Below are 15,573 nucleotides of genomic sequence, written 5' to 3' on the forward strand. Positions count from 1 at the left end.
TTGAATGGTTGTGACATTCTCTCCTTTCTGAAATGAAATAATTCATCGTTAAAGTTTTTTTTTTTTTTAATAAAGATTAGAATATGATAAATATAAGCTTTATTGAAACAATTAATTAAAATATATAGCTTTATTGCTTCAACAAATACATCATTCTTTTTACGTTGCAAATGACTTAGAAATCGTTTATTTGAAGGAAAGATTTAACATGGATATTGAGTAATATTCTATGTTTGGAAAGGGATTTTAAAATAGCACAAATTTTGAATTTCTTTTATTTTATTTTATTTTACTTTCAAATATTTTATTTCAATGAATGAATACAAGTTTTTGAAATTTCAAATTCTTTGGTCTGGATGCAATAATTTAATTTATTTAATGTGCAAAATATGTTTTCTTAAAAGTATATTTAAAACTGAAAATTTTCTATATTAAATTTTATGAAAATAAAAATGAATCAATTTTCAAATATATGATAATTAAAATTTATACATAATATTCAATATTCAAAAAATAAAAATATTAAGGTTTGTATTAATGCTACTAATGAAAAGAAAAAGAATAGAGAGTACAAATAATAATTTTGATCCCTTAACCCTAAATGTAATAGACTAAATTAATTTTTTTATAACTCTTTAATTTCTCAAATGTACTATTTAGAATTCTCTCTATAATATGAGATACTAAAGAGTAAATAATATAAGATATTATTTCAAATTCAGGGTTTGAAAACATAATCAAACTTTAATTTATTCTAATAAATTTCAAATTCTTCTTAAATACCCATATTTAGCTTTTTCATGTTGTATTTTCTACTTCATTTAGCCATGACTAGAGATGTCAACGAGGCGGGTAGGGTACGGGTAGTAGCTCCCCTGTACCCTACCCGCTAGATAAATATCTGCCCCGTACCCGTACCCATATCCGTCGGGTATCCGTTATGCGGGTATCCGTCTATTTTTTTCATACTCGCGGATATCCACGGGTATCCACGGGTATTTACAAAATTATTTAAAAAATAAATATTTAATCATAAATTCAAATAAAATAAAATAAAATTCATCACTGTCATAAATTTTAAATAAATTTTAAACTAACTCAAGTCCAAATAATTATAAAAATAAATATAAAATGACGTTCAACATGATGGAAATTCTTTAATTAGTGTTTTGATCAACAAGTCCATTTTCTCCGATTGATTCCCGAAAAATAATCAAATAATAAACCTCAACTGTCACGTGCCAAATATTCTTATTTTGATTCCATCATTTGACAACAAGCATACCATAAACGTCACTATCTATATATGGTTTGATGTATATGTCCAATTTCAAAGAAGGAGAAGAGAAAAATGTTAAGGGATGTACTTGAAAGAAGACAACGTACCAATACTTAAAGTTGGAAGAATGAAGACAGAAGACAAGACGTGCAACTTATAAAAAATTAGGACAAAATTTTTTTTACTAATATATATATATATATATATATATATATATATATATATATATATAAGGGTATTTTTGTGAATTAAAGTTTAACGGGTACGGGTATCCACGGATATGGATACTATGATACCCGTACCCGCCCCGTTAACATGCGGGTATCAAAAATACCCGTACCCACAGGTAGCGGGTATCCATTTTTAATATCCATTTCTTATCCATTACGGATTTTATCCGCGAATACCCACGGGTACGGATATTTTTGACATCCCTAGCCATGACTTTGAATAGTAAAAATATATTTCGTAACACATAGATTAAACTTAAAACCAAATTAATAAACTAATTTTTGAGTTCGGAATCTCTGTTCCATTTTTGGTGCTGTCTATATTTGAAGGCACAAGAGGAACTTATAAAATTAATTGGTAAAATATAAAATGACATAAAAAATACAAATACATAAATTTTATTATATTAATAAAATTTATATTTCTAAAAAATATATTATTATGAAATTATAATTTTTGATTTCTTTAAAAAATAAGTAAGTTTTTATTCAATTTTTTAATATTTCTATATTTTTTGTAAAGTTGCTTAACTTTTTATTTGAATAAGTATTTTATTTAAAGCAATTGATATAATAAATATTGGTCAAATTTAAATTTTACTTATTTTCAAAAAAATTTATTTTTTAAGTTCAATTAATGTGTTACTTTAGAGTTTTTTTTTATAATTTTTATTGTTTGTAATTTTCACATAACATCTTGTAATTAAATATTAGTAACGAGAAAACAAATACAAAAACTAAGGATAATAAAAAATAAAAAAATAACAATAACAATAAAATATATTAAAATATATAAGAATAAAAAAAACATTAAACTACAAATTAAAAGCTAGTTAAAATATCCTACCAAACATTTTGTGCTAATTAAACGAGTCAAATAGGTTACAAACCAACTCTCCCAATAGTCTCTAAGACGATGTAAGGACAAGAGGAACTACATTCCTCACCATTTTGATTTAACAAAACATGAAGTTTTTCATAACAACATTAAAAGTTATGACAGAATAACAATAGTTCAATTTATTAACAGTGAACTTCGTTTATATTAATTTATTAAAAGATTTGCAATTTGACATTTCTTTAACAAACGACCCAAAAATACAATATAAGTTACTGAATAACAAATAGTAATTCCCTACTATCTCTATTTGTGGCTTTTTTGGTGAGAACATATTCCTCTACAAACAGTTGAAAAGTGATTCCTTTCTCAGTTGCACTCAAACAGAATGTCTTACAACAAAAGCACTTTCTCCTTAATATACAATAACAACAATTTCTGAAGTAACATTACCTTTATAGAGCAGTAAAAGAGAAAAAGAAATGAGACCCACATGAGGCTCTAGGCATGCAATAGATTTTCATCTTCATTGAAGCCTCTTTTTAACTCTGAAAACAACAACTACTACAACTGTACATAGTATGCAACATACATGATCACAACATACAATTTGAGGCCATGATTTTCACAGTGGATTAGCACCCAACATGAAAGAGAAACCTTTACTAAGAGGTCCTGCTCTCAGGTTTACCAATAGTTCTACATGTCTAACAAATGCTCTCACTTCAGTTGCTCTCACCGGGAAGCATTGGTTTTTCAGAAAGCTCTCTAGCTCCCTTTCCAGTCTTCTTCTCATACTCTTGTTTCAATTCCTCCAAACGCTTTGATATCTGATGATGAGAACCATATTACAGACTTGTAATTTTAAAATTATACAAAAGAACTATACAGTGTAATAACATCACAGCCATGTAATAATGTAATGACCATTATGTATTTAGTTAGTATATGGTAAATAACTAATTAAACAAAAGTGTAAATGATGAAGTAGGAGTTCTACTGTTTAGACAGAGGAACAGAACTATACATAGTATATGATGATCTGGTTATAGCCGTTTTGAATACAATGGTCATGAAATGTGAGTCTATAAATTGTATTGTTTATTGTATGAAAACAACAAGAGGTGAATCAAGTTTTTTCACAATAAAGAAGTTTGTTGTCTACAAATCCAACAACCCAAATATATACTATTTAAGTCTTGGAGTTAAGCAAATCTAATGAATCACTTAAGGTTTAGGGTTCTCAATGCATTTTCACTTTATCTAAATCTTTTATTTTTCTTTTACATTCCAATAAACTACCATACAACCTGTTTGTTTATAGGAATTTTAACAAGTTTTATTTCAATGATTTACTGTAGATACCTAATTTTCACATAAATTTGCCAATATTGGCAGAGTTAAAAGTTTGGACGGCAGACAAAAAAATTAAAAGGAAGTCATTTTCGTGAGACTTTATCTAGAAATTTCAAAGTCCTGGACACATGCCTGGGGTTGCAAGGCTGTAAACAAGGTACTACACCAGATAATTCAAAATTGCACACCTTTAAAAATGTTGAGATGCTTGATAGCACTCTATTTGAGACGCTTGATACCCATGTCAAGGAGATTGGAGAAGAAAATGTTACTCCTAGTTATCACAAATACTAGAAGAATTATGTCTTGGTTGGTAAATTGTTGGAAGAAGATCCATCCATATCAGACACAAATGGTTTGTTACCTCTTATTTATCATTGCAAAGGTAGTATCAAGAGACAGGAAATTTGAAAAAGATGTTCACTTCAGATGAATAGAGCAAGAACAAATTGTCTACGTGCCCATAATTCTTCCATCATTGAGTTATAAAAGAAAAGAAAGTGACTTAAAATGTAAACATTGTAACTTAATGCAACATAGAAAGCAGTCAGATGTCTCCCCTGTGGTTGTAGTTTTCCTTGATTCTTTGGCAAAGTCATCACAAAGAGTCCACTTACACTCTTATAAAAGAGAAAATCAATTAAAAAATTTTGTTGCAGATCTTTACATGGCACCAACCATTTGATGTAAGCATACAACTCATTTTGTAACCTCTAAATCATATTCCATTTTTGAGTTGGAATAATAAAACTCTGGATTCAAAAAGTGACTAGTTGCAAGCAAAGGGCAATGAAATTGGCATGTCTATCTACTATTAATGATTATAAATACATCCTTGTATTATTGAAAGATTTCATTATTATTTCCTTGGCTATCTCCATTATTTCATATATGTAGTTCATAGCTACTTTTCTTTCCCTATCCACAAGACTCTAGATAAACAAGGGAAGTCATTACTTTGAGAGTAAAAACCAAATGATTCCAAAATGATGATATAAGAATAATTTTTTTAGCTTCCCTCCACTTAGCTTTCATAGACAGCTCATTATTGCTCCATTCATTTTAAGTGAACATCTTTTACAAATTTCCTCTCTCTTGATGCAACCTTTGTAGTTATAAATTAGAGGGAGCAAACCTCGTAACCATGTGTCTTACCAATTCCCTCTTATATGTGAATTGTCTGAACAAAACCCAAGGAACTAGAATAGTTGTGTAAATAAAGCCAACAAGACTAACTTCCGTTTTAATTGTCTTATCTATCTAAGGAAGTTTTACAATGTCCTCAAGCATAAGTTTATGCAATAGGTAGCACAAGGAGTCCAATATAGATGAAGTCTTCTCTGTTCAAACAATTTACTAGCTAATAGGGAGGGTGAGTGGGGCAGTGCTGAGTAAACAGGAAATTGAAAGAAAAAAGAAAAGAAAAGAAAAGAAAAGAGCACTTGCATTCAGCACTGGTGGGGTGGCACTGCACAAAAAAAATAAGTTGGATGCTAGGTGGATACCTTCAAGTTGGGTACGGTTAAAATTTTGCTCTAAATATTTGATTTTGCCCGAGTTGTATGGCCTAACCCCCTTTTCTTAAGAAAAAAAAACACTTCGACAACCAGGAAAAAAAGGGAGATAGAATATTAAGACTTCTCCTTCATTTCACAAAGGACCACCGAGCCACCAAGTCGCCTCTCCACAATGCCCAACGCAACCACCATGCGAAAGACGATTTGTTGCGGTCATGCTGTGGCTACTTGAGAGATTGTATCAATACTATGATTACTTACCACTTAATCAACCAAATCAATAAATCAGAGTTTTCTGAGTAACAGAAAGTACAACATTCAATTTTACAAGTAACTTGGAGTTTGGCAAATAAAAATGCGTTTTGTTTATGAAGTGAAGGAAACATAACAAGGTCGCATGTCATTCATAGTCTATGACAAAGAGGAGAACATGTGTTTTTGGGTATGTAGAACTTAAAGAAAATAAATAAAAAAAACACTGAAAGAAAGAGAACCTTGATGGAATAAGCAAGTGGTAACAACGTATCCGGATTCATTGCATTCCCAGGGAAGTTTTTCAAAGCATGTATGAGTTTTTCAAAAGGTAGTTTAACCTGATAAACAAACAAACACAAACAGTGAGTAGAAGTTTGCTTTGGTTTACAACAGACACAGGTCACATGATACTAACCAAGTCATCGTGGCAGTACTTTAATAGGGCCAAGCCAACTTTGAAGACAATTTTAACACCCTGAAGGATAAGAAAGTGATCATTATAGGCTCAAATTTCTAACCAATATATGGTTCTTCAGACAGAAAGCACTGCTAACCTCGTAGAGAAAGACATCCCAAATTCGAAGAGCCAAATGAAATGGAAAGGAATATGAAAATACAGTTATAAACCACTGGCTAGCATACATGCTAGGATTTATCATTTCGTTGGAAAAATGTTCGCCCAACTTTGGTAGATGCTCCCTCACCAAGCATTCAAATTGAAAGAGGTATTGTTGTACCAGAGGCAATCCTGCCTGCAATCAATATAACAGCAGTTTTGCTTAGACAAGAATTATTACCATCAAAGTAAAATTTTAAAAAGAAATACGCAATTCTTTGCATATCCTAATCTTTCCTCATAGAAAATCATGTATCTTATATGAGAGAGGGATAACACATATACACCATCAATAATCCAAACAAATAAATGCATAGAACAAAACAATTACCAAATACAAGCCTTCCATTGGGGCATGAACAGCTCCTTTCAACAATGCCACCAACAACCAAAATGCATCCTCCTCACTCATATAAAGAAGCAAAAGCCCCGCTAAAAACCCCATTCCCTGGATTTTTAAAATGATCAATATTATGAATTTCTTCACAACAAGCACAAAAACGGTGATGAGTTCCTGTGTAAAACCTGAACATATCCAACGTTTCTGTCAAAGACAGAGTAAGCCTTTAGAACATTGTAGAGGGACCTCTGTCCAGGTCCATGTCTCTGTTGGAAGAATACATGAGAAGGGAAGGTTCGAGAAATGTCTCGAATTATATCCAGTTCAGAGGCTGATGTCTCATAGATGACAAGTTGCTGCAATAAATGCCATGTCTTGTCAAAGCAAACTCCAAAACATGTAACAGTTGTGTAATAAAATTCAAGATAATTTCATAAAGAAAAGGAGGAAACTTCAGTGTAGAAAACCACGTAATTCACACTATCTCTTCAATTTCATACAAAATTCTTAAAGATCAGAGTAAAGAAAGAAAAATGTCTGAATTTGAGTAAAATTGTATAGATAAGAGATCAGCAATATATATAGCTGAGAAAGATTAAACATACGGCAATTGATAGCTAACTAACAAGGAACAGAAAACATAACAGATTGTAACAGACTTAACTAAATACACAACTGTTCAATCATTACAGAACATATAACACTAACCGTTTTACATAGTTAAATACTACTCTAATAATAATAAAAATGATTCTTTAGGAAGACAACTTCAAAGTAGAATTTCAATTATAGCAGTCAAATAAAAACTGATCAAATAACTTCAAATATCTACACATCCATATTTAAAATACTACTCAAATAATAATAAAATGATTCTTTTAGGAAGATAACACAAAAGTAGGATTTCCTTGCAACAGTCAAATAAAATTGATCTAGTAATTTTTCTTAGAAAATAGACTTTAAGTCTAACTCAACCTCGAAAAATCAACTTATAAGATGAGATATACACTCACTTATAGAACATGTGAGATCTTAACCACACCCTTAACAACAAGGACTGGACATCTCGAGCACATCACTACATATTTGTGGGTAGTCCAATAGCAGGTGTGGTAGGTCCAACAAATTTCACTAGTATGGACTCTGATACCATATTAAAAAGTGGACTATAAGTCTGACTTAACCTCAAAATTAACTTATAAAGTAAGATTTACACTCATTTATATACCGTAATTTGGTTATATATTTGGTCAATGTAGATTCTTCAACAACTTCAAATATTTCCACATCCAAATTCAAAATAATTTATAACCTACATTACCAAGAAATATATTGTTCAACTCAAACACCACACATGCCCAACAGGGTGGTGACACTACAACAGCAAGCACAAATATACAAAGTCATAAAAAGAAGATGAGCAAATAAAAATGAGAATATTCTTCAGTTCATATTTATTGGAGAACTATAACAAACAACAGCGAGACAAGCACTGATCATAGGTAACACAATGTTGTACAAAATGTATCATAATTTTTCATCAGTATAATTTAACTTGATTACCTCATAAACTCCAGGGTTCATCAGCAATAGGTCTCGACTTCCAGATATCAACTGCCAAACAAGACCCCTTAAACAATCTGGAATTCCTTTCCTTATACGCCTTTTAACAACATGAGGTTTTCTCCTTAGATAATGCTTCCAATCACTGCCACCAACCCCAATCATCTTCCTCCATTTTCTAACCCTTCTCTCCTCCTTATATCTGATGAATGATAGATGTAATATAGGTAAAAATCACTGGCTATTTATTTTAAGCTCATAACACAGAAAAAACACAAATCAACAGGAGGAAAACAAAATACCTCTCATACTCATAGGCTGATCTACTTTTGATTAAACCATCAGAAGTATTATCCGGTTTTACAAAACCAAATCTATCTACTGCTCTTGGTGAAGGAACTGGACCTTGTTCATAGTCATCTAATCTTTTCTTCTCCATTCAAAAATCACAAATCAGCTCTCTCAAATCAAAAGACAAATGGTTTCCCTAAACATCACTATGAGGAAAACCTGAAAATAGATGCACAAAAATATTGATATTACTATCAATTTACAAAATTTACTGAAAAATGCATAAGTTTCTCATACACATAGTTACAGTATTTGCTCATTTAACTTTAAAGCATGCAATGCAAGTATGTAATAACTAGAATAACTGTATTGTGAGATTTCAGTTTGCTGTGCCATAACCCATAAGCATAAAATAAACAACGCAATCAAAAACCTTATCAGATATCTTTATATCCTAATCCTAGTTACCAACAGAATTGCATTAATTAAGGTGTCAAACAGGTTGGAGTAAACAGTCTACACACTAACAATGTAAATAAGGTTCACATTGACATCCAATCACAGTGACAATCACAAACTGACAGGTATGTAAATTTGATGACGGTCATAACAACTATCTTCCAGGACTTACAAATAATGGTTTCTTATCGGTCAAAAGTACGAAATCTTTTTCCATTCAAAATTAATCAAACTCAATACCACGATAACAGTTACTGTGCCAAATTCGTGGAAATTTAAAATATACAGGGGAGAAGTAGCTAGAGTTGATGGTGTAATTTAAGAATTTAAACATTACTATGCCCAATACACACACCAAAAAGCTTAAATTTTTTCATCTTTCGTTATCCGTACCATCATTCCGCTCGAACCCTATGCCCATTGCTTCTAATCTGAAGAAACCGCAGATTATTGGACCCTATGGTGAGATAAGAAACAGAAGGGGCACCCAAATTGAAAATCCCCGATCAAACAAGAAAATGGGTGGAAAAATCAAAGATCAAAGGTTGAATTGGTGAAAAATTGAGAATTGGTAAACGAAGGAAGGGTGTTATTGAAATTGTGGAATTTCCAAGGAACACAGAAACAAAAAGAGGAGGAATGGGGCTGGCCGGCAAAGGCAACAACCTCGGAAGTGGGAAATGACAGAGAGATGGGCGTTGTTTTCAACAAGAAGAAGAAAAAGAAGAAAAAAAAGTCAGTTTATTTTTCAGTTTTCTTTCATTTTTCAGTTTCCAACAATTCTGTTATTTATTCATTTATTTATTTAGGAATTAGGGTAAGAAAAAAGTTGGAATAAAAGAGAAAACAAAAGCCAATCTCATGTGAGCTATTATCTAAAACCAATTTTATCTATCAATGTTTTCTTTAGTTTTTCAGTTTTCAACAATTCTGTTATTTGTTCATTTATTTATTTAGGAATTAGGGTAAGAAAAAAGTTGAAATAAAAGAGAAAACAAAAGCCAATCTCATGTGATGTGAGCTACTATCTAAAAGCAATTCTCTTTGATGTGAGGATAAGGATAGAAAAGAAATCATGACTTTAATCAATGAAAATAAAATATGACATTGTCCATAATCAATTACACTGTCATAAAAAATATTTATCAATTTATAATAAAAATGAATATGTGTGATATTAATTTTTAAAAAAAAATGTTTTGATATATTGTCTCATATTAGTAAATTAAAAATACAAAAAAAAAATGAGATGACTAAAATAAAAATTATAAAAGCAAGAACATTCATCGAATAAGACAATATTTCTTGGTGTTTTTGCAAAATTCAATATATAAATCAATCTATTATGTGATGTTCATCAATTAATTTGAGGACAATTTACAAAAAAAATAATAATAATAATTTGAGGACAACTGAGAAAAAAATAATAATTTACTGAAATGTAAAAATAGTAATCACTTTCAAAAAAATCTATACAGCTAAAACTACAGAAATTATGGAATTAGTGGACTAAAGAAAGAAATTTGATAATAAGTGATAAGAAAAAAAAAATAAGTGAATGAGATCCATAGACATAATAGACGGCAAATGTAGGGCCATGAAGACCATTAGGTCTTCATTAGCTTTAGTATACTCAATTATTTAAGGTCTAATTTTTCATATCTTTAAACAAATTTTATTATTGATCTACATTATTAATTATTTTTTTTAACAAAATTTCATAATCAAATTTCGTAGATAAGAAAAATGCAATTATACGAAGAGATTCCGAAAAAGTTCATCGATTGAGTATGAACGCTTTTCATATTAAGTTGGCTTCAATTGAAATTCGATTTAAATAATTGTTAAAATTTGAAATCGCAAGGTCCTAAAAACTTCGAACTAACTTATTAAACGGGGAAAAGAAAAAAATATATATAATTTGCTATATACATAAATGTTACGTTTGGAACCATACGTTAGTAAAAGTTATATATAATAAATATAACATGGATATTAGCATAATAATTAATAATTTTTTAAATTTTGTTGCATTCTCATATTTCATATAAAATTGCATAGATTTGTTACCCCAGTGGTTTATATTATATTATGCTATATATTATTATATATTAGAATAAATCGATTTAAAGATTATAACTTCAAAGCAATACAATTTCGCATTTATATAAAAATCTCATAAATCATCAATATCATTTGTAATGCCATTTGTAGTACTAATATTATTTCTCAAAATAAAGAACAAAAATGACAAATTATTATTAAATTATCTCAATCTAAAATATATGAATTCTCACATATATCCCAATAAATCAAAAGTAACTTTTTATATTTAATGTTTTTTCGACTCATAATATGTCCGATTACAAATTAACATCTAATTTATATCAAAATCATCACCGGTAAAAATTGACCTTAAAATGTTGTGTGAAGGTAAATATTTACATATGATATAATAAGTATTGATACAAAAATCTCCTATAATTTCTCCTCACCTCATGTCTTATTTTTGTGATTAAATTTTCAATGAAATTAAGATATTTTCTTTTCATTGAGTTTGGAACCTAATACTGCAAAATATCATCCCAAATGGGCAACATATCCATATAAGGCAATGACCAACATATCCATAAATGGCCATAATACCATACTAGATATTGACACATACAATCACATATAACATAATAATTATACATTTCTTTATGTACACAACACCATAATGGTATCTTTATACTACTTTCAAAATGAAATACATGATAGATTACATAATCATAAAATACTTAACCATAAATACAAACTCTTCATACTATTTGCCACATAAAATATAGTCAATAAAACATATCACATTTCACGTCTTTAAGTCTTTTCATCTATTATATACATATATACCTATATACCTGGTGTGTATCAACTTAAAAACATGTCAATTTCATTTTTAAGCTTCAACATCAAAATAAAACAAACACCCTAATTATTATAAAAAAACAATATAAAAAGTAATAATAAAGTGTAATCTAATAAAGATATACCATATTCAAAATGATGCATTATTTCTAAATTATTATTGACAGCATATAAACGTTGAAATGAAAATTATTTTTGGAACATGTCAATTATTCAAAACCAGTCTTAAATTACTTTATGTTAAAGATTAAATTGAATGAATTAATCATTTATTAATAATGAAATATTAAGAGACTTTCCTTTGGTTTTAACGACTACCTATAGCTTAATATGATACATAATGGTTTAACTTAATGCATTAGTTAATCATTATTAGAGTCCCATAGAAAGTTAGTTTTGAAATTAGAGTCCCCTTAACTAGACATAACACAAACATAAAATTTGAAAAATATATCTACATATATCTACATACTATACACTAAGAGTATTAACAGATAAATACGATCTTTTGGCTTTACATAAGTAGATAAGAAAAAGATAGCAGTACATATACCAAACTTAGAAGCAAATAAAAATTATGGGTCAAAGTAATAAAGAAATATATCCAATGTGTATATCTGAATAAAATATAAAAGATTATGGATCAATGAAATGAAAAAAAGATACATATCACTTCAGATGCAATTTTCTTTTTAATATTATTTGAAATTAAAATTAAAAATTTTACCCAACGATTAAGACAAAAGAAGAACTAGTATGTAAGTTATCAAGGTGAAACATAATTTCCATTAAAGCAACACAAACATGGCCAGAATATATATATATATATATATATATATATATATATATATATATATATATATATATATATATATATATATATATATATATATATATATAAATTATTAAGAAAAGAGACAAGCACACAAAATGTCAGGCTTATTTTCACATTAACAAACTTAAGCTTGCTTGAACACAACCAAACAAACCTGCAAACAATCAACAAAAAAAAAAAAAAAAGATACAATTTCTTGCTCCCTAATCTAGTACTTGGAAAGTGTGAACTTCAGTTTGCAGTTTCAAAATACATGTTTAAATGTCACAGTCACAGTCGTAGTCTTCAAACGGATGTTCTCCCATACATGCTAACTCTTGACTTGCAAGAACTAAATGGTAAAATCAACTCACAATGACAAAGCCTTGCACCAACAAAAAACAATGAGATGACGGATTCATTGCTTATATGAGCTAAAAAATGTTACACTTTACAAGAATAGCTTACGTTTGTACCTATTAACAGTCAAAATAAGTAATCACTAATAAACTGTTTTGTTGGCTTTAATATGCCAAGAATGAGCCAGTGCCAGTATAACTAGCTGCTAATGCCTTTCCAGCAGAGGTAGGCTGGGAAAATGCTAACTGAGAACGTTCAAGCTCAACACCTGGGCAGAAACTCTTCCTGCAACCAATTTAACACAGCAAATTGAAATCACTAGGCAAGTAAATGGTTGAAGAATAACCTATGAACTATTGATTTTATATAAAATATTTAAAGTTCCTCAGAGTCAATTAAGTTACCTCACAGCGTCTAGCAACTGGATTGCAATGCCTTTTCTTCTGTTGGAGGGAGTAACCCAAATGGCCCTAATGCCACAAGCGGCAGCGGTTGGTTCGCTGTCACAGAAGATTGCCCCTTCCATCTTTTCAGAATCACTCACATTAGCAACTTTTCTATGGACCTCCCTTTGGAAAATAACATTCCCAAATTGAAGAGTGGTAGAGCGTGTCGTTACTCCCCTTTTCTTCGCGCTGTGAACAGATCCAACAACAGAGCCAGACACAATTTTGAATGCCTTTTCAATTGGTTCCGCAACGAGACACCCAACAACCCTGTTAAGAGATATAAACAGATACACCTTACAGCGCTCGTGAAGTATCCACCCACTTCCAATCTCAATTTCCATCATCCTCACCACCTCCTCAACTTTCTTCCTGTGAGAAGCCCGGTCGGTCTCCGAGAACAACACGACCCGACCCGAATCCAAACTGGGTAGAGGAATAACATTTTCTTTGGTCCAACCCTGCAGAATAACAGACGTTGGAAATAAGATAGAATTAGGAATAAAAAACCGTAAAAGAAGAGAATGCAGGCAGAGAGCTAACTCTGAATTGGATTCCCTGCGTGTATGATTTGTGAAATTCGTTGTGGGATTTCTCGTCTTGTGGATCGCCGGGAGTGAACTTTATGCCGCATGTAGAACACGAGCGTAGGAGGAAATCGGATTGGCCAAAATCAAGATGAAACTGAGCGTAGCTTCTCTTCTTGTTTTTGACGAGTGTTGAGGGTTTGGGATCCGAAGTACCGGGGTCAGGGTTTGGGCGCCTTCGGGTGTAGGTGTTGATGATGTGGTGTTGCTGATTCTCCCAGGTTGACAAATCATGGTCGTTGTTGGGAGAAGAGGAATCTGGGGTGGATCTTAAGAAAGCACTGATCTTGGACTGCATTTTTGATTCAGCAATGGATGTTTCTTTCTTTCTTATGTGATAGTGTTATTGATGGATGGTCCTAAAGAAAAAAACAGATTCTGTAAGTACAACCAAGTCCTCAAGGCCATTATAAATGAGTTATAAAAGTAAAATTTAAGTAATCATATTGCCCAATGTTTCTCTTGAAAATACCAGACAAATGGCATATAGGAATTCATCAAAGTGTAAGGTATATATTTACTATATTCTTCATGAAAGGCAATGTCTACAGAATATACAGGTTCCATAGAATGCATTCTCATAATTGATAATAAAAGTTTAACAACTCTAAGTCACAACCTTCAAGTTTCTCAACATTTTACAATAACAGATAATGGTATGCCTTCAGACATTCGTAAGAAAAGAAGAGAAAAATGTCTTCACTAATAACGTTTGAATACTATCACTTGGAGCAGAATCTACAGAACAGAGACTGGAGCCTCCATAAATGAATATGGCAAATGTGATTGAAATTATACATGCTAGGTAAAATTTATACATGGAACACTTTTCCCTCCCACCATGAAATGATTTGCAGATAAAATTCTAATAAGGAAAACAACAACCATATTTTCTCCAGAAGTAATGCAAAGACACGAGGTCAACCATTTAGAAACTGATCACGACAATGCACTCACCACATATGGTACAGCAAATAAATAGCACAGAATTTCATTTAATTGCGTTCAGAATATGATACATTATTCCTTTAATTTCATGTAACAAGCATTTCAAGTTCACTTTTCTCACCCACGCACTAAAAAAAATAGAAAATCAGCATCTCTTGCCAGCATAGTGCTCATTTTAAATGTGGTTAAAATTCCATAGCCCTAACTTCAGCCGCACTCGTTTCTAATTTTCATTTTACCAATATTCCAGCACTATTATCCCTGAATAGAGAACGAATCAGTCACGCACCATTCACTCTGCACAAAACAACTATCTTTCTAAAATCCTCATTTCAAAAAGAGAGTCGCAGTACAAACACCAAATCCTTCAGATTTCTTCTTACCAACGAAGAAGAACGAACCAGCTGCCACAAACAACGTCAGTGCGCCTAACACTGTGCTTGGAAGCTCAACCAGCTGCCAAATCTCCTTCAACAGTGTTGGGACTTTACTGGGTTCGAATAGGGTTTTGGATTGAAGAAGAAAAAAAGGGATTTTGGGAAGATTGAACAAGAAAGGGGCAGATTGAAGAAGGGGATTGTGTCTGAAGCGCAAGAGAGGGAAAATGGGTTGAAAGGTGGCCTAGGCTCGAGCAATCGCAATCGCAAACCAAGGGCGAGAATCGCACTGTAAAGTGTGAGATTGAAATTGGAAAAGCGCGCGAAGAATAGGACCCCATGCGAAATAGAAAAAAGGATGGAGGGAAATGAACGAGAATAAGAAAGTGAAAA

At 31.2% G+C, this 15,573-nt stretch overlaps 2 protein-coding genes across 2 annotated transcripts; both read right to left on the minus strand.

Annotated features, from left to right (window-relative positions):
- Positions 1 to 2,682: 2,682 nt before the first annotated feature.
- Positions 2,683 to 9,504, minus strand: LOC114182467 (ecotropic viral integration site 5 protein homolog). Its single transcript, XM_028069342.1, has 9 exons — positions 9,138 to 9,504; positions 8,297 to 8,504; positions 7,995 to 8,196; positions 6,617 to 6,787; positions 6,423 to 6,539; positions 6,030 to 6,227; positions 5,891 to 5,950; positions 5,715 to 5,813; positions 2,683 to 3,177 (listed from the first exon to the last, which is right to left on the minus strand). The coding sequence occupies exons 2-9, from the start codon at positions 8,431 to 8,433 to the stop codon at positions 3,073 to 3,075; spliced, it is 1,089 nt and encodes a 362-aa protein (XP_027925143.1). The 5' UTR covers positions 8,434 to 8,504; positions 9,138 to 9,504; the 3' UTR covers positions 2,683 to 3,072.
- A 3,121-nt stretch (positions 9,505 to 12,625) lies between these two features.
- On the minus strand, positions 12,626 to 15,573 carry LOC114182379 (protein CHROMOSOME TRANSMISSION FIDELITY 7-like). Its single transcript, XM_028069251.1, has 4 exons — positions 15,187 to 15,573; positions 13,812 to 14,214; positions 13,227 to 13,729; positions 12,626 to 13,107 (listed from the first exon to the last, which is right to left on the minus strand). Exons 2-4 carry the CDS (start codon positions 14,151 to 14,153, stop codon positions 12,987 to 12,989), a joined length of 966 nt encoding a protein of 321 aa, XP_027925052.1. The 5' UTR covers positions 14,154 to 14,214; positions 15,187 to 15,573; the 3' UTR covers positions 12,626 to 12,986.

The sequence above is a fragment of the Vigna unguiculata genome, chromosome 4, assembly GCF_004118075.2.
Source record: "Vigna unguiculata cultivar IT97K-499-35 chromosome 4, ASM411807v1, whole genome shotgun sequence".
In the NCBI taxonomy this organism is placed as follows: domain Eukaryota; kingdom Viridiplantae; phylum Streptophyta; class Magnoliopsida; order Fabales; family Fabaceae; genus Vigna; species Vigna unguiculata.